Source organism: Delphinus delphis, chromosome 1, assembly GCF_949987515.2.
Source record: "Delphinus delphis chromosome 1, mDelDel1.2, whole genome shotgun sequence".
Lineage (NCBI taxonomy): Eukaryota > Metazoa > Chordata > Mammalia > Artiodactyla > Delphinidae > Delphinus > Delphinus delphis.
The window spans coordinates 139,443,448-139,466,294 of NC_082683.1; the positions used below are offsets into that span (position 1 = coordinate 139,443,448).

Consider the following 22,847-nt stretch of genomic DNA (forward strand, 5'->3'; position numbering starts at 1 on the left):
ACGTGGACGAGCCCCACCTTTAGAAATAAGTAGTGGGCTGACAATTAACCAGTCTTCCTTTTACCTTCTCAAAAGGACTCAAAAATGGTCGACCTGGGAACTTAAATCTACGGACTTAACTTTTTTGTAATTTTTAGAGTTTTTATTTTTATTTCATGTATCTTCCCACAGTGCTTGAAAGCAAACACTTTACCATAAAAAAAATGCTCTTTGCTTCCCTTTGAAGATAACAAGGAAGGGAGGAAGTGACAAAATTGTGCCTTACTGGACTGGGCTAGGGGAGAGAACATTTTCGAGAGAAGGCGTTTTGGCTATGAGGTGGAGGCTATTGAGGGAGAAGGGAGTTTTGAGAAGCCAGCTTCAAAGAAGAAAGGAAAACACAAAGAACTAGTTTGTAACTGAGCTGTAAAAAGACTCAACAAAGGAAGTCAAAGCCGTGATTACATAAAAAGAGACAAATTGGGGGATATTTAGTCTGGAAAAAGGATCTCAGTTGTTTGGAGATGTTTGAAATCTGTCAGGAGGAAAAGAGCTTAGATCGCTGTGTTATTTCCCTGATGGACAAAATCGGACCCATGGGATGGAAATTATAGTTGAGGACGGTGGCAGAGGAGGAGCAGAGCATGACAGTAACATTTCTGCTCTCCAAACATCAGAGCTGTCTGAAAACAAAATGATCTCCTTTGGGAGATAGTGAGTTCCCCATCCCTAGAGGATGACCAACTAGCAGGAGGTTTTTTTAAGGGTAAATGCAAGCACTGTGGAAGCATTTGCACTCGATGAACATTAGGGTATCTTCCAACCTTGAGAGTCTATGATTCTATGAATATATTGAATATCTAGGCATGCAGGGAAAACTCCCTCTCTTCTAAAAGTTATGAGTCAAAACATATTAGAAATCATTAAAAATTTCTTGGTGATACATGATGAAGTGCCAAAAGTTGTCAGCATAAAAGCTGAAGGAATTCTGAGAAAAAAGGCTTGAAATGATGCAGGGAGCAGAGTGTGAGTCCTGATGCAATCCTTGGTGCTGGACAGACAAGAAAAGCCATTCTTGGTGAGATGGCATACTACAAGATGTAAAGGAAAATTATTGTAAGCCCCAAAACCTTTTATTCAGCTTTCATTAAAATTTTAAAAGAAACCATGGGTCACTAGGTACAACAATATTCTAGCAAGAAAGCTGGAAGTGCAAAATCTGATACAAGTGCTTTTAAAATGTTATATCCTGGGGATCATATTTAAACAGGAAAAGGAGAGGGATTAGGAATATTTACAAATCAGTTACCTTAGAGTTACAAAGAATATAGAATACTAACGAGGTAGGATAAACTTTTAAGTAAGATTTATCCTTACTTAACTGTTTTGTGGCAGGAAATAAGAGTTTCTAGCTGGTTTAAAATATGGGTTTACTTTTGTTTTATTTTCCTTTTGAGAAGGGAAAAGAACTTTCCTTCAGAAGTGGGTGTGTGTTTATAATTATCCCCCAAGGACTGTAACCTTCCCTGAAGACTACCATTATTTGCTATAGAAAACTGCATCTATTATGGGCATGTTTGTTGTAGAGAATGGTGCTTGTTTATGTGAAGTTATATACTGTTTGTCACCGGTCAAATTTTCTCACTCTCCTGAGATAATTAACATGTTGATCATGACCAATGACCTTGTTATAATTAATCTAAGCAATATATAAAGTATATATTGCTAAGATGGGGGGAACTCTTTTAGACCTTTCTTCTTACAAGGTTTGTAAGTTTAAAAAATACTTTTAAATAGAAGACTCATTTTCCAAACCAATGCAAAAATCAAGATTCTTTGATAGATCAACGGATTAAGGTTGAGAATGATTGTGTTTTGTTCACCTAATGGAGAGTGGGGCTACAGCAGCACATAGACATTGGGGAAGGATGTGAGAGGGACCAACGTTCTGTGTGAGTGTTCGTAGTTAGTATCCTACGGAGACAAGAGTACCGTTTTAGAATCAAACAGAAGTCATCTGAATCCTGGTGAGGCAGGCTGACTGCACTGATGCCCCAGTTAATGGCTCCCCTGAACTCTTGCCCAAGGCAGTGTGTGACTTTGCAGCTCTTCCATCCCTGAATCTCGCCCAGCCTTGTGACTTGCTTTGGCCAACAGAATATGGCAGAAGTGATGTTGCACCAGTTCTGAGCCCAGGTCTCAAGAAGCTTTTTGCCTCTCTCTCTCTCTTTCCTTCTCTCCCTCTCTTTTCCTGGCTTCTGCAACAGGAATGCGCCTGAACCAGCCTGCTGAAAGATGAGAGACCACACGGAGTAGAGCCCAGTTGCCCAGCAATGGATAGGCTCCACCAACATACAGCCAGTCACCTCCCACACATGTTGAGAGAGCCAGCCAGGATGAGAAGAGCCGTCTACCTGGTGTTTGACCCATAGACTTCTGAGCAATAATAAATGCTCACTGCTTTAATCCACTGAGTTTTGGAGTGGTTTCATTTTGTAGAGATTGCTAAATTATACACCTGGTTCAACTAGTTACTAGCTGTGTAACCTTCAGAAGTTGCTTAACTTCTTTGAGGCTCCTTTTATTCATTGTGCTTAAATGCACATTATCTCTTTTAATCCTGACAATAACCTTGTGATTGGGTGCTATTATTCCCATTTCACAAACAAACAAATTCTTATAAAGGTTAAGTGGTTAGCCCAAGTTCACACAATACGTTGACAGCCATACAATTTTCTCATAAAGGACTTTAAAGCAAGTAAACCAAGTTTATAAGCAAACTTCGTGAAGAATTCTAAATTGTGATCTGAAAGGCAGAAAGGCTCATGAGTATTAAGAGTATTTCCTTACATGGAATAATTGAAAATCTCAGTGCAGAAAAGATAACCCTCAAACTGAAGGTAGTGCTGGCAGGGGCTGATTGTTTTGTTCCCAGGGTCTGGCAGACTCCATGGCACATTAGCAGATATCGATAAATATTATTTGAAAAAAATTAATCCATGAATGAATCCTGACAGTACATGGAAAACATCATTTACTCTAAAATCTGAATCAAAAATTTAAGGTTCAAAACTTGAAGCGTCCAGTGGACAGAAATGAAAATACCTTCATCTTCCCTCACATGATCCCTCTCAAACTGTGCAGAAAAAACTGTCCCCCACATGATTCAGGCAGGAGCACAAAGGAGGGTGAGGCAGGGAGTGGAGGTGTTGAAGTCTTACTAGGAGACGTCAGCTCTTAGCTTCAAAATCACCCCAATGCCTTGTAGAAATTCTCCAACACATAAACCCACTTTCCTACCCCAACAGTTACACTTGGAATTGCTAATACAAAGAGAGCTCTCACTACTACATATGCATACCCCTTTGTGTAGAGACACACGACTGGATCTGCAGAAGGTCTGGGACAGCTTCCACAGAGGACTCAAGGTTCCTGGGAAAAGTGTGTAGAGACTAGTAGATAGCAATCTCGATAAAAATTTTCTTCAGGGTATCTGTAGGCAGCTGGATTTTGGATTTTAGCTCATGACAGAGAAGAAATAAAAGAGGCAAGAAACAAAGGGCAAACGTTAATAGGTTCAACAATCAAACCTGCAATTTCTTGAGTAGAGTCCTCAGTTGCCACTTTTGCTGTCAGAACCCTTCTTCCTCTTCTTGCAGAACCACCATTTTCTTCCCAGATTTCCCAGCTGGACTGAATTCCCCCAAATCAGGGACCACATCTTCTTCCCTGCTCCTTGGCCATCCTCAAGAAGAGGGCTTGCTAGAAGGAAGATGCTGTCCATTAATTCTCAGGCATTTGCTCATGCTTCACAGATTTGGATGCCATTCAATGGTAAACTTCTTAAACTTTTTGCATTGTTGACCTCATAGGGACCTCAGGAAAACCCAGTGGAGGCTACTTTCCTGAAAACTAGGAGGTGGTTCATAGTAGCTAGCTTGATTTGGGGGCAACTTGGCTCTGATGCTCCCTCACAAGAGGGATGGGTGTACAAAAACCCATGGTCAAGTCCCATCACTAAAACAGAACTATCTAAGTAGACTGAGGGTGGGTAAACTTCCCAGCATCACAGATCCTTATTATGTGCTAAGGGATCACCAGCTATATCTCCACTTGTCTCTTACATCTGGGATTGGGGATATTTATTCATTTATTCAACACTTCTTGAGCACTTGCTATATGCAGGGACCTATGCTGTACTAACGATTCAAAGACTAAAGGCAGGGTCCTTGCCCCAAGGCACAGGACAGGTACATGGCTGCAGCAGTGAGAGGAGACGAGCAGAAGTGAGCAAGTACATTTGGCTGACGGTTCAGCAAAGTGTTATTGGGGGTGGGAGCGTGATGGGGAAACTGGCCTGACTTGTACTGACTCTTCCAGGAGAAGTAGTGGGAATTGGCCGGGTGGGGAAGGGAGGGACAGATATTCTTGACAAAGGGGAGGCTGTGGCAAAGGTTGAGAGGTGTTCAACCAGGAGGGGCTCGAAGCTTGTGCGGAGAGAAAAGCTGTAGTCGACCTTTCCCGGGACCTCCGTCAGTTCCATCCTAGCCACACCAGATAAACATAGAAGAAAACACATGCCGGGCTTCCCTGGTGGCGCAGTGGTTGAGAGTCCGCCTGCCGATGCAGGGGACACGGGTTCGTGCCCCGGTCCGGGAAGATCCCACATGCCGCGGAGCGGCTGGGCCCGTGAGCCATGGCCGCTGAGCCTGCGCTCCGCAACGGGAGAGGCCACAACAGTGAGAGGCCCGCGTACCGCAACAAACAAACAAACAAACAAAAAACATGCAAAAGTGCTTTCAAACTCCCCCCCCCCCCCGCCCCAATTCCAATCTGATTATCGGCCCTAAATAGAAGTTCTGGAGGAGCCGCCCTGAGACTGATGCTTGCGTACCGGAATCTGGGTATGGACGGAGGAGTGGGAGTGGTGAAGCTTGTGCTACACAGTGTCCCCATCACCACCAGACATGATTTCTCCAGTTCTTCTTCCTCTCTTGCTTGAAGCTGTTGGTGTAGATAAAGTTAAAGCTGAGATCACAGACAACGCTTATGCCAGATACGGAAGCAACCACCCACTCTGAGCTCTCCCTGGCCGTGTCCACCCTGAGAATTCGAGGTTACTGATACAGGGATCACGTCCACCGTGCTCACCTCTGTTTCTCCAGCACTCACTAGAGCGCCTGCAGACACAATCATTGTTTTTTGGATGAATGAATTTATGGATGAATGAGCAACTGTGGATATTGGTGAGTAAATATTGTTTTAATTATAATTATAGAAAGAATAAATATTTTGCTCAGTGTTGCCCACTGAAAACAAATTTGTTTGAACAGCAGTTCAATTACATCAAGAATAATTGCCCATTGCTGTATTATAGACGTAATCCAATTCCTAGAGAAATTAGCACATGCATTTTAAAAGCATAATTACAACTGACATTAAGTGACGTCCCTGTGGCTTCTTTCCTGATGACAGAAAAGTAAAAAGTTCCATAATACAGCAACAGTGACTCACCTTTCTGTCTCTGAGGACTCTTCCTCCCAGCTCAAGTATGACATATGCTTAAAACATGAAACCAGCCCCATTCTAAATAAATATGACATTGGACACTTCTTCAAGGACAAACATTTTATTGCAATATAGGCACTTGGCAGGGTAAATATGTCGTTACAAAGTGTTTTAAGTTTATATGCTTTCTACAGTGACCAGAAAAATCAATCCACAGTGTAGATTTCTTTGCTGAGGTTGCAGACTTCAGAAGGCAAATTGTAAAACCCATTTGTTTATGGTAAAGTAAGAAGGCACATGTAGCCAACTTTTTTACCTAGAGAAATTGTATTATTTAGTCAGTGATGTCCTTCTCTTCCCCAAATTAAAATTGCTATGTAGCATATATCACTTATCGTTTTTTATAAAGAAATAAAATCACTTGTCTGAGAGAACTGTGGAACCCTTTGAAATCACTGGCTCCAATCTGAGGGTTACAAAACCAGACTTGAGAATCTCTGTAATAAAATGTAGAAGATCGAGCCTGAAGACCTGTAGTTCTTCACACTCAGCCTCTTTATAAAGCTTTTGGACAAACTGGAATCTTATCCTTGTGGTCTCTAAAATACGTTTTTTTTTTGAAAAGAGAGTTTACTCTGCATAATGCAAAGCACTACTGTCTTTAAGATGCAAAGGAAAAAAATGACAAGCTAATTATTTTTCAAGGAAAATATTCTTTCTTTGTGAAAAGTCAATAGTAACATAACTAAAGTCATGGAATTTTTGCTGAAGACCATGTCTTGAGGTTTTATGCATTTCAAATGATTTGCACATAAGAGAGATCCCCAGAGTAGCCTGCAGAGGCTTTTCGAGCTGCTCATTTAAATCACAATAACCTTGCTCCAACCTGGAAACCACTGAAGCAATGCAGATAAATCTGTATTAAAAGCAAGACAAACTCATGGTAATATGAAGCTATTCCACTCAACATGTTAAAACAGATAAGGAAATTTTAATGCACTTCAATTTCCTGTTCCATCTTCAAATGGAACAATCATCGGACTTAATCTAGTGGACTTGTCTTTTGTGAAATATGTACAGAAAAATTCCTTGTGTTCTCAGCTACATCCTTCCACTTGGCGTCTGGTCTACGGATGGGTAAAGGGAGGGCACTGATTGGGCACTGATTGATGTTCATCCATCCAATGAAGTGACAGGTACTCTCATTTAGGGTTGGAAAAATCTCTTAGCTTTCCAAGGTGTGCCAAAAGCCCTGAAGTGAGCACAGGGAGGAAGCTGGGAAGCTCCGGTGTGGACTCAGCCTGGGCCCTGACCTCCTCGCTTCCTTGTCACAATGCTCCCGGAGAGAAGGGCAGTCCTGGGCGAGGCTGGGTACTGCTCCTTTGGCTCCTGGCCTTAATGGGCAGCACATCGGACCATCTGGCCACCTGCCCCTTGGACTTTGGACTTGATTTAAGAGAAGACTCCCCAAGGGCAGAAAGCCCAAGTAAAAACATCTCCTTGCCTGACAGCCAGCCCCAAATAGCCCCGGCACAGCGGTGTGGTGGGTGATCAGTTCTCACATTTCCTGAGCACCGGGACACAAGCAGTTCCTTGTTAGGCACTAGGGATATTCAAGTGACTTGAGAAGGCAGGGAGCCATTATTCAAGGCTGTGTGTGCAGGAAGTACACAGGATGACTAAACCCTAGTGTCTGTCCTTGAAGGAAGGAGCCCCTGGAGAGACAGGAAGTAAACATAATTGTAATATTCTAAGCCAAACGCAAGGACATGAGTGAGCACGGGCACTGCGGGGACCAGGGGAGGAGTGACTGCCACCTTCTTTACCTACAATGAGATCCTTCACAAACGTGAGGATCTAAACACTGTAAAAGAAGTTGAAACAATTCAATGTGAGAGTATACTGATCCTGATTATTCTTCATCCCTTATGACCTAGAAAGCCAAGCAATTCTTCATGGAGAGGTGGAGAGGGAGACATTTTAATTCCTGGTTAAATGGTCAAACTATGGGACAAATTCTTTTAAAAACTGATATAAACTACTTGCTGATGATGATCAAAACAAGCTCTTAGGAGAGTATGTTGGGATCTAATATTAAAATTTGTGGAAGGAAACTTCAAGACGTGGAACTGGGACTAAAGCTTTCAGGAAATAATCTGGTATTTTTCTGAAGGACAAGAGGACACATCTTTTTAATCTTTTACAAGTAAGTCCATTCCATCTTTAACATTAACAGGTAAAGGTCAAGATCCATTTAGAGGACGTATTTCCGTCTATTTCCATTAAAGTGTAAGCTCTGGGGGAAAGGAGCAGAGTCGTTTTCACCACAGTATCCCAGCACCTGGGACATAACAACTTGCTGAACAACTGAACAAATAATTTCCATTTCTGGTAACATCTTTGGAACTTAACGATCTATAGCTTGGTTTTTCTCTCCCTCTCTCTCTTCCTTTCTTGTTCCCTTTTCTTTCCCTCTTTTCTTCTTTCTTTCTTTTTTAATTCACTGTATTCACTTCATTCCCTCCTGAGAATAAACCAGGACTGTTTCCATGGAAAGACAGAAAGTTGTCATATTTTTTCTTTTAGATTAAGTTCCTTTGGGCCTTTTAATTTATACTAGACAAGCACCTTATCTTTTCATTTTTTTTTTCTTTCTTGCGTCCTTTTGTTGTTGTTGTTTGACTGTGCCTAACACAGCATGTGGCCTAGAATAGCTGTTCAAATGATGTCTGTTTAATTGGTAGGCTTTATGCCCGATAATTCAGCTAAGCTCTTTCTCTGCACAGTCTAAGGCTAATTTGGAATGCTTTCAGGCGTAAACATGCCCAGGAAATTTCCTTGTCTCATCTGATTTTCTCCAAAAAGTGATTAATTTGTAAGAATTAACAAGATTAATTAGTAAGAAATTGATAGCACAATTAGGAAGAGGCCCAGACAGCTGCACAGACCACAACCTTCCTCCGTTTCTGCTCCCCATCTCAGCTTCCCCTGAGATGTCTCAGGCTCTGTGGGGTGCACACAGCCTCCCTTTCTTGCAGCCTGAATGTGGACTAATGCTGAGTCCTTAAGAGACCGTGAGGCTGGTATAGTAAGTAGACGGCGAAGCTGCGTTTACGGTATGCCTTTGCATTCTTACAAAAAAATTAAGAAGCCTTGAAGTGCATGGGAGGAGAATGTGCAGAGCGCTCCGACTGTCTTCTCCACAGCGACCTCCCTCCTGGGATACCCTCAGCTGCCTCTCAGCCCACACACTCGGTTACCTTTGTAATTCCTGTCAAAATGCTAAAGCAGTAAGTCCTGGCAGAACAGTTCCACCGCACAAAGGGCTGCCTCAGCGCTCATGCTCTACGCGCATTCCCTCTAGCTTCGTGACACAAATTAAGGAAGTACTTCATAATTTTTTTTTTTCTGTTCTGGTAACAACTCGCAGGCAACCCCGAAGTGTATCCTTGAGCTGTAGCCTTTCGGCTGAGTTTGTTCAAAGAAAGACTTTTGGCAAATTGTCCCTTTCACTCCTCCGAGGGCCGCTCTGGGGGATCTTCTCTCTGTGAATCTAGGCTATAGGTGTCTGCGTCACTCTCAACCACCCACTGACACTCGTGAACGCGGGTGGCCTTACTCTTCTTTGCCTCCACGCTAGCGGTAGCCTGGGCTGTGCTGTGACTCCCTCCCACCGCCTCTTCCTGCAGAGAAACCTGGCTCTCACCGGGGCTGACGGGGTCACAACTTAACTTGCAACCTTCTTGGGGCATAGCCTCAGCCTCCACAGCGCACCTGGGCCCTCCTCCCTCGAGGGCGTCCAGTCCGGAGGACCCGGCCGTGAGCTCCCTCTCCGTGGGCTCCCCGGCCTCCGCTGGCTCCTCTAAGGGGCCTGGGCCCCTGGGGCCCTCGCTGAGCCCCCCGCAGGCTGGCTGAGCCTCTGGAGACGCCTCCAACTCTACCCCACCAGCCTCAGCCTCGGGAGAGGGAGGATGGACCTCCCTCTCACTGACTTCACTTTCTTCGCTGTTGACCTGACTAGAGGCAGCTGCTTGATCGGTCTCTGTGTAGATTTGGGTCGTTTCCTCTTCTTTTTCAATTTCTTGGGGAACAAGGGTCTCCTTACTTGTATTTTTTTCAATCTCAGGCGCGGCAGATTCCCCTGGTACTTCAGTGGTCACCATCAACAAATTTCTGAGCTCTTTCAAGGAGCCCAAGGCGGAGGTGGGCTCTGGCTTTTCCTGGGTGGGTTCTTGGCCCTCGTGAGTCTCTCCAAACTCCAGCTCTGACGAGTGTTTGCCCAGGGCTCCTGCTGTGTCTTCTGCAGCCACCGGATTCACAACAGGGTCATCTGTGCTTGAAATGATGACCTGCCCATCCCCATCTGGGGGCGGGCTGGGCATAGGGACCCCCGGCTGTTTTTTTTCCCCTGACTCCTGGAATACCTCGTTACTCAGGATCTCACTATCTGGAACTTCCGGCAGAATGGCCGAGGCTCTCCTGGCAGGGCTGGCCTGGTTTGACCCTGCAGGAGTTTTTAGATCAGTTAAGCTGGACACGCTTTCACTGGGCAAGGCCATGTTGTCTTCAAATAAATTGTGTTTCTTCAGGATAGCAGCTTCCTTTATCACTGAGGGATGCCAGAAAACAAAACATAAGGTTAATACTCTGCCCTGGCCAACCTGGATTTTCTGATTTTTATCCAGAAGCCAAACTCCCCTCTCAGCTTTTCTGGCCATCAAAATTTCCCAATTTCAAGTGCCAGCTTACATCCACCCTCTTCCAGGTAGTCTTCCCTGATGACCAGAGCCTACAAACGCGTGCCAAACCCTGAACCTCTGTAATGTTCATTCATTCATTCCTTCACTCATTTACTTCTTTCAGACAGCACACATTGACTGGACATCAACTATGGGACAGACTCTGAGAATCCAAAGATGAATAAAGTATGGCCTTGGCTTTCAAGGAGCTCAAGTCTATAACAGCATGATCTGTATCACCCGTGGAGGCCCCCAGCACATTTCATTAGCTGCTAGTATGTGGGGCTCCAGTTTGCCTACTTTGACTGAACTCCTTTAGGGCAGAACAGGCCTTAACTTTCTCTGCTTTTACTCAAAGTCCAGTCCTGAAAGTGTAATGGGTCCTCAGTACTGAGCATGCAGAGAGAGCTCTGTTGACCTGCAGTGTCCAAACTGAAGGCCTATGTACCTCTAACTCAGCCCTAGAGGCCTTGAGAGGAGTAAAATCAACAGTAACAACCAGCAGCTGACATTTCTGACAACCAGCCTCCACCTCTGGCTGTGCAGTGATCTCACTCACACCCAAGGGGATGCCATTCACATCAGGGACAGCATAGATGTGGGTATTCAGCATAGTAATTTTCCAGCAGGCAGCAGAAGCATGTCCTGCTTGAACCAAAATCAGTATGTCATGACAATTTTTTGACAGAGAGCAGTCAGGTGTCTGGAGGAAGGGAGCCTTTTTCTAATTTGCCCAAAGGTGCTATGGTGGCCTTGACTGAGCCCTTCCTTTGTGCAGATACTGTGCTGACGTCTTTTTTTTTTTTTTTTTTTTTTTGCGGTACATGGGCCTCTCACTGTTAGGGCCCCTCCCGCTGCGGAGCACAGGCTCCGGACGCGCAGGCTCAGCGGCCATGGCTCACGGGCCCAGCTGCTCCGCGGCATGTGGGATCTTCCCGGCCCGGGGCACGAACCCGTGTCCCCTGCATCGGCAGGCGGACTCTCAACCACTGAGCCACCAGGGAAGCCCTGTGCTGACATCGTTATACTCCTTATCTCACTGGATGAGCTACTTGGACCTGGGGCTTGTGCTTAGTCAGCTTTCTGTGTGGAGGGGTTTTGGTGATGCTCTGTGGAGACCAGATATGCTTCAGGCCTATAGTTTTAGGGATGGCCCTCTCCAGCCCATTTATATCCAAGTTTTCCTGTCTACACTCCTATCCCAAACAAGGACTGATTCCATGGGACACCGGGTGCTAGAGTCTTAACAAGACTCACAGAGGATGGAGTCATCGCCCAGTGTCTTTCTGTCCAGCTGAGCGGAGGTGAGGAATGTGCTGAGAGAGCAGAGCAGCTGGGAAGCCCTGCTACTGAATCACCCCCTCCAGGCTGGGGAGGGGTTGTGAGCCTGTGGCTAAGAAGAGCCCTTTTTCCTCTGTTCTGTCTGCAACAGCTGGAGGAAGATAGCTGATCAGGAGACACCCTGGGTTTAATGTCTCTAAGCCTTAGTTTTCTCATCTGAAAAATGAAGCTTAGAAATCTCCTCTCGGGCTTCCCTGGTGGCGCAGTGGTTGAGAGTCCGCCTGCCAGTGCAGGGGACACGGGTTCGTGCCCCGGTCCGGGAAGATCCCACATGCCACGGAGTGGCTGGGCCAGTGAGCCATGGCCGCTGAGCCTGCGCGTCCAGAGCCTGTGCTCCGCAATGGGAGAACGGGAGAGGCCACAACAGTGAGAGGCCCGCGTACCGCAAAAAAAAAAAAAAAAAAAAAAAAAAAAAAATCTCCTCTCACAGAGTCCTTATCTGGATTGAAAGAGAAATAATATCTAATGGGCCAGTGGATTATGAGTCAAATCATATGACTGCTCAGGGGACGTCCCTTCTGTCCCTGTTCTCTGTCTCCCCAGCTCCTCCTGTCAATTTCCTCTTCCCCTTTCATTCCTGTTGATAAAACCTAGCTGGCCTCCCAGGGTCCACTCAGGGGTACTCCCCTCTATCTAGAGCTTTCTCCAGCACCAGGGAAACCTTCCTTACCTTTCAGCGTTTCATCAAGGAGGATCTGATGTAAAATCTCCTCGTAGACATTTTCAACATGGATCATATTGGTGTGATCTGCAAAGATGAACTGCTCGTATTTCTGAAGCTCCTGTAGAGGAAGAGATAAGAAGACAAAGGGGACAAAGCATGAGATGCCAGTTCTCAGAGGAGCTATGGAAAGGATGGCTGTCACTTGTGATGCCCCCTTGGAGTGTGATGCCTTGGTCATTCCCCTTCCCTTTCCGCAGGCACCATTCCCTGTACTGGGGACATGCTCTATGCCCTTCGAGGGGGCAGACACCAGAGATTCTGATCATCTCAAGGCCTTGTCAGTGGGTCTGGGGCCCTCCTTGTTTTCATCATAACCAAAACATTTCCTCCCTCTTCTGCTTCTGCTATTTTTTTAAATGCTAAAAGTACTTTACTAAGGTATAAGTTATACCCAGAAAAATGCACACATTTTAAAAGTACAGCTCAATGATTTTAAATGTATAAATATACTCATGTAACCATAACCCAGATCAAGACAGAAAACACTTCCATCACCCTCATACCCTTTTCTAGTCCACACTCCTCCCACCCCAAGAGATAAGCACTGATCTTGTGTCTATCACAATAGATTAGTTTTTCTTGTTCTTTAAAATTATATAAATGGAATCCTGTATTCTTTTTTTGTGTTTTTTTTTGAGATTCATCCATGTTTCCACATGTAGCAGTAGCTCATCCCTTTTTATTGGTAAATGGCACTCATATGGGTAAACAAAAATTGTTTATCTATACTCCTATTGATGGATATTGACTGTTATGAACATAACTGCTATGAATATTCTTGTGCATGATTTTGTGGATTTAGGACTTATTTATCTTGAGTGTACACCTAGAAGTGAGATTGCTGGGTCCTAGAGTAGAGGTATGTTTAGCTCTCTTAGGATGGGACCCCTTTTCGGGTGTGGAGAATCTCTAGTCAAAGACTCTTCAGAAATGTTCTCCTCTTTCCCTCCAACTGGCCCTGGAACTCACTGATTCCATCTAAGGCAATCCAGGCATCATGCAAAATCCTTTAACACTTCCTGCTTTCCAAGAGTTTCCACATGGCTTGCCTGTTATTGGTATGAGGTCAAGTCGTGGATCAAAATGAACTAAATCATATCCTAGTGATTAACTCAGTAATCCTTGCACCTGATGGTGCTGGAGGAGGGCTCCTGACATCTGGTTCTCAGAGAGCCAGGGACTTAGCAGTGGGATTCAATGCCTTTTGCCTGGAGGGAGAAGATTTACAGCAGGTGATCAGAAGCCACCACATTCAGACAACTCTCAGTGCTAGGACTTGGGGTTCTGTAGCCCAGGACCAGATCACAGTGGGTAATAATGGGACCCCTTTATACCCACCCTAGGGAAAGCCACAGGACTGAAGAGACATGAGCTTCCATGATCTCAAGAGGGTCTGTGGGACAGGACAGACATACAGAAAAGTGCCACATGGGAAGAGCATTGCCCAGGAACTGGACACTGCCCTGGACTAGCTGTGGGACCCTAGGCAAGCCAGGTCACTGCTCTGCGCCTCTCTCTACCTCTGCAAAATGAGGGGCACAGGCTCATGTCTGCAACACCTTTCATCTCCCCATGTGGTCTTCCGCTCCTTAGTCCCCTGACTGTTATTCATCCCTCAGGACTGGGCGAAAACACGACTCTGGGAAGTCCTCTCTACCCCCATAGGCAGAGTTGGGCACCCTCCTCTGAACTCTGCGATCACTCTTCCCCACAAGGCTTCTTCCGTGCTCATCACAAAGTCCACTGTGTACCTGTCTCTGTCTCCGGCCTCTAGGCTGTGAACCCCAGGACAGCAGGGACACTGTCCTGGCACAGCGCCTGGATCGTATTGGATACATATTTTATATATGTTTGCTGAATAAATAAACAGTAGACCTTTAAACTTTCAACCAGCTAACTAATTCTGCAGAGAGGAATCATTTCTAGGGGAACTTATTGTGATGCGTACAACTTGACAAAACAGGTCTTCTATACTGAATTGATCAAACTGTGACATATATTGAATTCCCTGGATCCACTAAATTGGAATCCCTGAGGGTGGGTCTGGGAGAATCAGAATTTAAAAAAGAATCTCCCCAGGCAATTCTAAGGTGCAGCTTGGGTTGAGTACCGCAGATCTTGGAAGCTGTGCCTTAAAGAACCGAGGGAAACACACTTCAGTTAAATAAAGAATCCTTCTCTGAAGCAGATGCTCCCCTAATTTATTTATTCTGTAAATCCAGATGTTTTTAAATTTCTTGACCCTGATACAATATCCTTCATTACTGAAAACGCTGGGCCTTTCTCTTGAAACCAGTCTCTCTTGATTAAAAATCACAAGAGCCTCTTACAGATTGGGTACAACTCTGCGGATTCCTGGGAAAAGGGGAGCAGACTGGAAGGGGGACTTTCCTTGCTCTTCTGCCATCATGGGAGGATGTGGCTCCAGGCCCCCAGATTGCCTTTGGAATTGGAAAAGAAAACTCAGCAGAACATCTGCGTGCAGGCATGTCCAAGGTGCACTGAGTCATCCTTTGGATGGCTGGACTGTTCTATCCACATCAGGCAAGAGACAATCGTATAGACAGATTCTTTACTGCCCTGATTTGATCAGATCCTTTTCTATGAAAGAAATATACCCTCAGAAAGGAGGGCCAGGTACTAGAAATGCCCATGGTTTTCTGAAGAAAAACAGCATTTACAGAATATAAAAATGACCAAAGAAATTTCCGCAGTAAAATAACTCACGCAAAGGATTTTAATGTTCCAATGCTTGGAGACTCTCTAAGTTGCCAAAAAGCCCTTTTTAAATTCTAAAAAGCTCTTTATCGTTTGTGCCAAGAGGGAGCCGGCCTTGCTAATATCCCAGCTCATAGATCATGTAGCAGGAGTAAAGGCAGTAGTAAATACCATTTTCTGAGTACATACCATGTTATCAGTGAGTGGGATCTAGGTTCACACTCTGGCGGTTCCCAGCTCTGTGACTTTGGGCCCATTCCTTAGCCCCTCAGGCTTCCTCATTTGTGCAATGAGGATATAAATAGTACCTCCCCATAGGGTTGTCATGAATGTCATGGAGACAACCCATACAAAGTGCCAAGCACATGCAAGCACGTATCAAATGTTCACTGTATCACCCTAGCCTTCTCAGTCTTAAGAAGGATACTGCAAAGTATTATAATCTCCATTTTCTTGATGAAATCTAGGCCAAGAGAGAGGAAAAGTGATCTGCCCGAGGCCCCAGAGCTCATACACAGAGGAGCTGGGACTTGAACCCAGGTCTTGACCCAGCCTCCACAGTTGGCTCATCCACGACCCTGCTCTACAGACTAAGTCACGTCTTCACAATCATGGCTGTCACTGGTTGCCTAGTGTCCGTGGCAGCTTTAAATGTTTTCAGTTTCATTGATTTCAGTAAGCATACGTTACTGGATTTAACAGAACAAATAGCCTTCTGTAATCGTGTTACTTAAGGTCTCTTCATGGATGTAGAGGTCAAGTTTCAGAGGACACGTTGGACCTGTGAGTCACACCATAATGAGGAACCCCTGGTATCCTCAGGCATTCTATGTCAACCCTTAACTTGGCTCAGACTCTGATCATTACCCTTTGAGATTCTGTCTTGTCCAAGGGTCAGCAAATCCAGCCAGCTGCTTGTTTTTGTAAATAAAGTATTATAGGAACACAGACTGCCCATTTGTTTATGTATCACCTATGGCTGCTTCGGTGCTATAACAGCAGAACTGAGTGATTGCAACAGAAACAGTATGGCCGGGAAGCCTAAAATATTTACTATCTGACTATTTATTGGAAAAGTTTGTTGACCCCTCCCTGGTCAAATACTGTGGGTAAGCACATCATGACCAAAAAAAAATTGCTTGAACTTCATAGGCAACGACAGCAGGCTCTGGAGTAGCCCATCCCCTTACTGGTTTGCACACGGACGCCAGTGCCTTCTGCACGGTGGGAAGTGTGATTTGAACCAGCGCCTCTTGAAATATCCTCTTCCGGATGGTGCTGCTGTCATAATCATATTGCTGTCAATACAGAGATAGAAACATAGGCTAAATAGCAACATTACAATCTGTTCACTTTTGCTTCAACAAAAAACTCAGCTACTCACTTCGTCTCCCTTTCCCCCTCTAATTTCTGAGGACCCTTGTGGTGTTCCAAGGTTTCAGAGATCTTTCTGTGCAATTCTCTCACACTCTAAGGAAAGGTTATGACTGCTAATGACCCATCTTACCCTCCCCTCTCACACATGTGGAAACTGAAGTAAGATAAAAAAAAACAAAACAGAGTGACTTCTGTGTTAGAAAGTTGAAGACAGAACTGGGGGATGAGTTATTATCTCACCACCCCTGTCCTGAGTTGTCCATGGGAGTCATGATCATCTCCTTCCTTCACTCTACATCCTGAAAGCAGGATTGGTAGGTTGTAACGACTTCCACAAGGAAAGAGAGCATCTAGCTCACAGCTACATTAACACCATGGCATGTTAACCAAAGAGTGCAGTATCTGGAACTGGCAAGATGATGATTCACTCTGTTCTACCAGGGTTTGGTTTTATGTGTTGCTTTAAAGTGGGGAAGGCACAGACAAACTGGAGCATAGTCACAGGCATGTAAGCAGAATGGTCAGGCCAAATAAAGAATGGTTAGGGCTTCCCTGGTGGCGCAGTGCTTGAGAGTCCGCCTGCCGATGCAGGGGACACGGGTTCGTGCCCCGGTCCGGGAGGATCCCACATGCCACGGAGCGGCTGGGCCCGTGAGCCATGGCCGCTGAGCCTGCGCGTCCGGAGCCTGTGCTCCGCAACGGGAGAGGCCACAACAGTGAGAGGCCCACGTACCACAAAAAAAAAAAAAAAAAAAAAAAAAAAGAATGGTTAAAGAGATTTATACTGGAGATAATAACTTGGGGCAAAATCATAGCTCTATTCAAACAACCAAAGGCTACCATGTGGAAGAAGGACATGAGCAGAGGGTAGAACTAGAATTACCAGTGGTGAGAACTTTGGCTTAGCATTAGGAAGTATGTTCTTGTAGACAAAAGTGTCCAGGAAAGAGATGGACTGTCCTGAGAGGTAAAAATTGTGTTGATGTGGCAGGTGGCATTGACATTGGGACTATCTTTTCTTTTTCAATGGCACGTTCATTATTTTGTGTGTTACCGTGACAAATATTGCTTTTAATCTCAATGATTTGGTTGCCAGAGTTTCCTACTGCCTGTGAGGCATTAAGATCAGGTCTGAAATTCAGGGACCACCTCCTAGGCTCTGTGAGACTTTGATCTTCTGTTCCAAAGCCCTGCTTAGGGAAAGTAGGTAATAAAAAATTAGTGGACTAGGCTTAGGGATAGTTTTAGCTCTAAGCTCACCACGGACTAGCCTGTTGAGCTTACGTAAGTCATGTGATATCTTAGGAGGTCAGTTTCCTTATCTCTACAATGGAGACATATTCCAGTGATCTCACAAGTTCTTGTGAGGATCAAATGTAACAGGTTTTTAAAAAAATTTATCTTGGCCGTGTTGGGTCTTTGTTGTTGCGCGCGGGCTTTCTCTAGTTGCAGCGAACGGGGCTACTCTTTGTTGTGGTGCGTGGGCTTCTCATTGCAGTGACTTCTCTTGTTGCAGAGCACGGGCTCTAGGTGCACGGGCTTCAGCAGTTGTGGCACGTGGGCTCAGTAGTTATGGCTCATGGGCTGTAGGGCACAGGCTCAGTAGTTGCGGTGCAGGGGTTTAGTTGCTCCGCAGCATGTGGGATCTTCCTGGGCCAGGGATCAAACCTGTGTCCCCTGCGTTGGCAGGTGGATTTTAACCCCTGTGCCACCCGGGAAGTCCGGGTTGTTTTTAAAAAAGCTTAAAGATATGACCTATATATGTAAGTTCCTATTATTACAGCCATTTTAATATACACTTACGCATGAAGCACATTTAAAACAATTTCATAAAGCAGGTATCGTGATGGTTAATTTAAATAGGTTTTACTATACTGTAAACTCCTCGAAGAAAGAGGGTGTGCCTTGCCTATTTTTATATTCCATGCAATACCTATCACAATCCTTTGCTTATAGTGGATAGCCAATAAATATCAAGTCCACTTGCTATGCAAGTAAGCCTGGACACGTCACTTCTGGCTGAGGAAGCGACAATGATGCTGAGGACCTGTGGTCCCTAAAGTAGCCACTAGATGGCAGAATAGGCATGAAAGTCGTGGGGGAACTGCTGCTAGGTGATAGTCACGGGTGTCTCAGGGAGGAAAGAGAAGGGGAAAGATTTTTAAAAGGCGAGGCAAGTGAAACAGAGAACTTGGTATTTTCCACTTAACAAAACAAATGGGTCACATTCTTGCTTCATGCTTCCCACAAACGAGAGAACAATTTTACCTTTAAGACTCGGAGCTTAACCTTCTCAATGGCGACTGTGGTTTTGGAGGCCTCTCCTTGGAGATGTGGGGAAAGCAACTGCTCAAAAGTGAATACCGCATTCTCCATTAGCTAGAAACCAAAACCAACACAGAAACAGACCGCAGTTACAGGCTGGGATCACTACCCTCTCCAAGTCTACATCAACTTGGAGAGAAGGAGACGATGACCACCAAAGATGGTCACTACCCTGTGGACGACCCAGGGCAACAGGTCCTCATCCCACTACATGGATTGTGAAATGCATAGGCCCATGGCCACAGTGGCATCAGTAAGAGGCTGGGAAGCACACACACACATACCTATGCATGTATGTACACATGTATGTATCTTTTCTTCTCATCTCTTCTCCTTCCACCCTTAACTGGGAAACCCAAGACCGTGGGGTTGAGGATATCATCATTTTCTGTGGTCATCCCCTTCCTGTGTTCTCTGGTGCCTGTGGTCAGGGCTTAATGAAATGAGGTGGCCCTTTAGTTCTGCACCTCCACTTTCAGATGGATGTAAACCATGCCAGCACACCTCTCGCTCCATTTTCCAGCCTCCCACCCTACTTCTCTTCCTTTCTCTGCCAGGCTGGGAAGGGAGGCAGGGTCAGAGCTCAGTGGAGACCGTGGCTGACATGCTCGTGGGTTAGGGAACGGAAGTAGTTCAGATTTCTTATTCTCTGCACTTGTGCCTGTACCTGTTTCACCAGGGTCCGGCACTATCAAAGGGACTTCAGTCAAACCGTTGACCAATTTTGTTCCTTGTCTGTCTTTAATCCCTCACAACTCAGAGGTTAGATAATAAAGTGTGCCACTTAATCCTGCCTATAACTTTTAAGAAGAAAAATCTCCTTTCTTCCCCAAGCCTGTGATCCGAAAGCATCCAACACAATACCTTTCTCTCAGCACTTTCAACGCTGTAGTGAATTTACCTAAGAATCTGTCTCACTATCAGCTCCCCAGAGTGGAATCTGGCACAGTGTCCAACCCACAGGAAGCTCCCTTTGAACATTTGTGAAGTAGAATTGTGCTCTTAACGGCTTCAATGATCCACCCTTCCTTCATTTAGAAAGCATTAGAATATGGAACGAGTTTGAGCTATTCACTCCTGCCCTGGAGAAAAAGTTCCTTGTGGAGAAAAAAAGGAACCTATCAAGGAGATCCAAGAAATCCAAATTTAAAGCTCTGATTGACTGATTGATTGATTTACTTTTAACTAGGTTAGGGAATTGATTCAAGCCACTGGTTCTCCATCCTGGTTGCATATGAAAAGCAGTAGGGATGGGAGTGGAAGAAATTTTTTTTTAATTACCAAAAAGATAATATCAAAATCACTAGGAGTGTGGCCTAGACATCAGTATTTCTTAAAAGCTCCCAGATGATTCTAATCTGCAGCCAACATTAATAGCACTGATTTGACAAATCAAGTAATTATCAATTAATGCTACTTTATTTCCCTGAGATATCTCTTCTTTATGATGCTCATCAACATGGAAGAAAGATGAGCCAGCTGGAAGAGCACAAAATATGTCCTCAGTCAACATGGTGACTAAAGAAATGGGCCTCATTTCCCTGAGCTACACTAGTACACCTGTCTCATTTGCCGCACTCGTTTCTCTGCTCCCCCATCCTCATCCACGTGGATGACCTCACCGCCCCTACCTCTTGCATGTAGTTCTGCGTCCTCTGGACCACCAGATCGATGTGGGGGAATCTGAAGCGGCTCTTGAGATCCTGCAGGTGCTCCTGAAGCAGGTTGACTTTACTATAACAAGGTTCCATCTTCACGGAATCCAATGGAAGATTCATAAGCCGGTCTAGATGCTGCATTTTGGTGAAGGGAAAAATTACACACCTTCAGACTTAGGAACTGTATTACACGACTGTTACATATTACATAAATTCTAAACAATCACACATGTTATTAGACTGAATCACTTCTCAGATCACTATATCTGTGACATCTTCATTGTCTTATTTCCATTCTTGGATAGGTTCCTAGGGCAGCTCTATTGCTACGATAGAGATTGGTAGAAGAACCAGTTGGACGCTGGAAGCTCCCAGGGCTGCATTCAGTGGGGCTCAGTCTTGTCAAGCTCTTGATGGACTCCAAGTACCCACTACCAGAGCTCAAGAGTTCAGGAAGGCTCTTTGGCACATGGAACTGCTGTGGGCTCACAAGCCTCCACAGCCTTCTTTAATGAGTGACATCCCTCTCAGAAAATCCCAGGGAGTTCAGGATGCCCCCTGGACTCTAAGAGTAAAGCCAGAGTTCCCACAGTTCTCTGAGGCTCTGTCAGTGCCCAAGGGCTTCCCTCTGCCAGTGGATGGGGAGGTGGGTGAGATAGGAAGAGGTCTAGCCTGGAAGAGGTATCCAGTTTTAAAACCTGAGGTCCCCCCTCTAGTTTGTACACGTGATAACTTGATCGATGAGGCCATACGACTTCCAGCAAGAGGACAGCAACTGACCTCATCCACTAAGGACCTCAAGTATTATCAACAGTCTTACACTATGAGTGTTTTTGCCAACAGAATGCATCTTATTTTCCAAGCTTATTTAAAAGTAATTAAAAAAATTGAATATTGGAGATCTAGAATAAACAGGAGGGTGGGTGGAGAAAGAGAAGACAGAAAGAAAGGTGCTGAAAATGGAGGCCTACGGAGAACTGGGGAGTAACACAGTAACAGGGTGATTGTGAATAATACAGGATGTGCTGTCTGAGTTTCAGGTCACAGAAAAGAGATAAATCTAGAGTTCTAGATTTCTCTAAACAAGAATTTAACAAGGGGACTTCCCTGGTGGCTCAGTGGTTAAAAATACGCCTGCCAATGCAGGGGACACGCCACAACTACTAAGCCTGCGTTCTAGAGCCTGCGAGCCACAACTACTGAGCTTGCATGCCACAACTACTGAAGCCCATGCACCTAGAGCCCGTGCTCTGCAACGAAGAGTAGCCCCTGCTCACCGCAACTAGAGAAAGCCCACGTGCAGCAACGAAGACCCAACACAGCCAAAATTAAATATTAATTAATTAATTTAAAAAGATACAGAAACTTGGTTATTTATAAGAAAAAAAAAGAATTTAACAAGGGTCCACTTTCATTGTGCTTGTAAAAGGAAAATATTACTCCCTTTAAGAAGTGAGTTCTGGGGCTTCCCTGGTGGCGCAGTGGTTGGGAGTCTGCCTGCCGATGCAGGGGACACGGGTTTGTGCCCCGGTCCGGGAAGATCCCACATGCCGCGGAGCGGCTGGGCCCGTGAGCCATGGCCGCTGGGCCTGTGCGTCCGGAGCCTGTGCTCCGTGACAGGGGAGGCCACAACAGTGAGAGGCCCGCGTACCGCAAAAAAAAAAAAAAAAAAAAAGTGAGTTCTGGAGAACCTCACTGAAGTAGAATTAATGACCAAAAGCATGCTGTCAAACTTGCCCCTTGACATATAATTTGTAATGTGTCTATTTTTTCAAATATCATTAAACAGACAGGAGAGGAAAAATCAATCGGTTACCACTTTGCTCCTGTAAGATTGGCAGGAGTTAAACAAGTGATTCCCTAATGCTGACGGGAATATAAAGGAGAAAGTCCTCTGCCAGGTACAATTGGTAGAATTGTAAAATTTTAATTCTTTTTTTGGGAAGCAAATGGAAACATCAGTTAACATGAGAAATATTCCTACCTTTCAGCAATCCTGTCCTAGGCATCTATCCCATAGAAATAAAAGCATCAAAGTAAATGAATATATATAACAAGATTATTTATTGCAGCTTTGTTCATGGTGCTAGCAACATTTGGATGATTGACTAAATCATGGTGTATTCATACATGAAATATTATGCGGTTATTACAAAAAATGATTTAGAGCTAGAACAGTTAACTTAAAAATCGTTTCATGAGGTATTTTTGAATGAGAAAACTGAAAAGCAGAGCAGTACATATAATATAATCCCATTTTTCTAAGAGCAAACTACCTAAAAAAACATAGCCTACAAAATGTGTGTGTTTTATAGGCTATTATGAGCATGGAGAAAAGCACAGAATAGCATATGCTAAGTTGTTAACACTAGTTGCTTGAGTGGAAGGAGGGGATATGGGGGGAGGTGGGAGAGTAAAGTTAAGTTCAAAAAAAGGCTACAATAAGAAACCTCAAAATATTTACAAATGATCTTGTTT

The 22,847-nt window shown here is 44.8% G+C and overlaps 1 protein-coding gene across 1 annotated transcript in view; it reads right to left on the minus strand.

The window, feature by feature from the left end:
• Positions 1–5,589: 5,589 nt before the first annotated feature.
• The window catches only part of NIBAN1 (niban apoptosis regulator 1), a 162,483-nt gene continuing 145,225 nt past the window's right edge, over positions 5,590–22,847 (minus strand). The window contains exons 10-14 of the mRNA XM_060035276.1: positions 20,343–20,504; positions 18,655–18,765; positions 16,200–16,307; positions 12,238–12,349; positions 5,590–10,096 (exon numbers count right to left, since the gene is read on the minus strand). Coding sequence (XP_059891259.1) covers positions 8,997–10,096; positions 12,238–12,349; positions 16,200–16,307; positions 18,655–18,765; positions 20,343–20,504 — 1,593 coding nt within the window. The 3' untranslated portion in view covers positions 5,590–8,996. The remainder of the gene's footprint in view (positions 10,097–12,237; positions 12,350–16,199; positions 16,308–18,654; positions 18,766–20,342; positions 20,505–22,847) is intronic.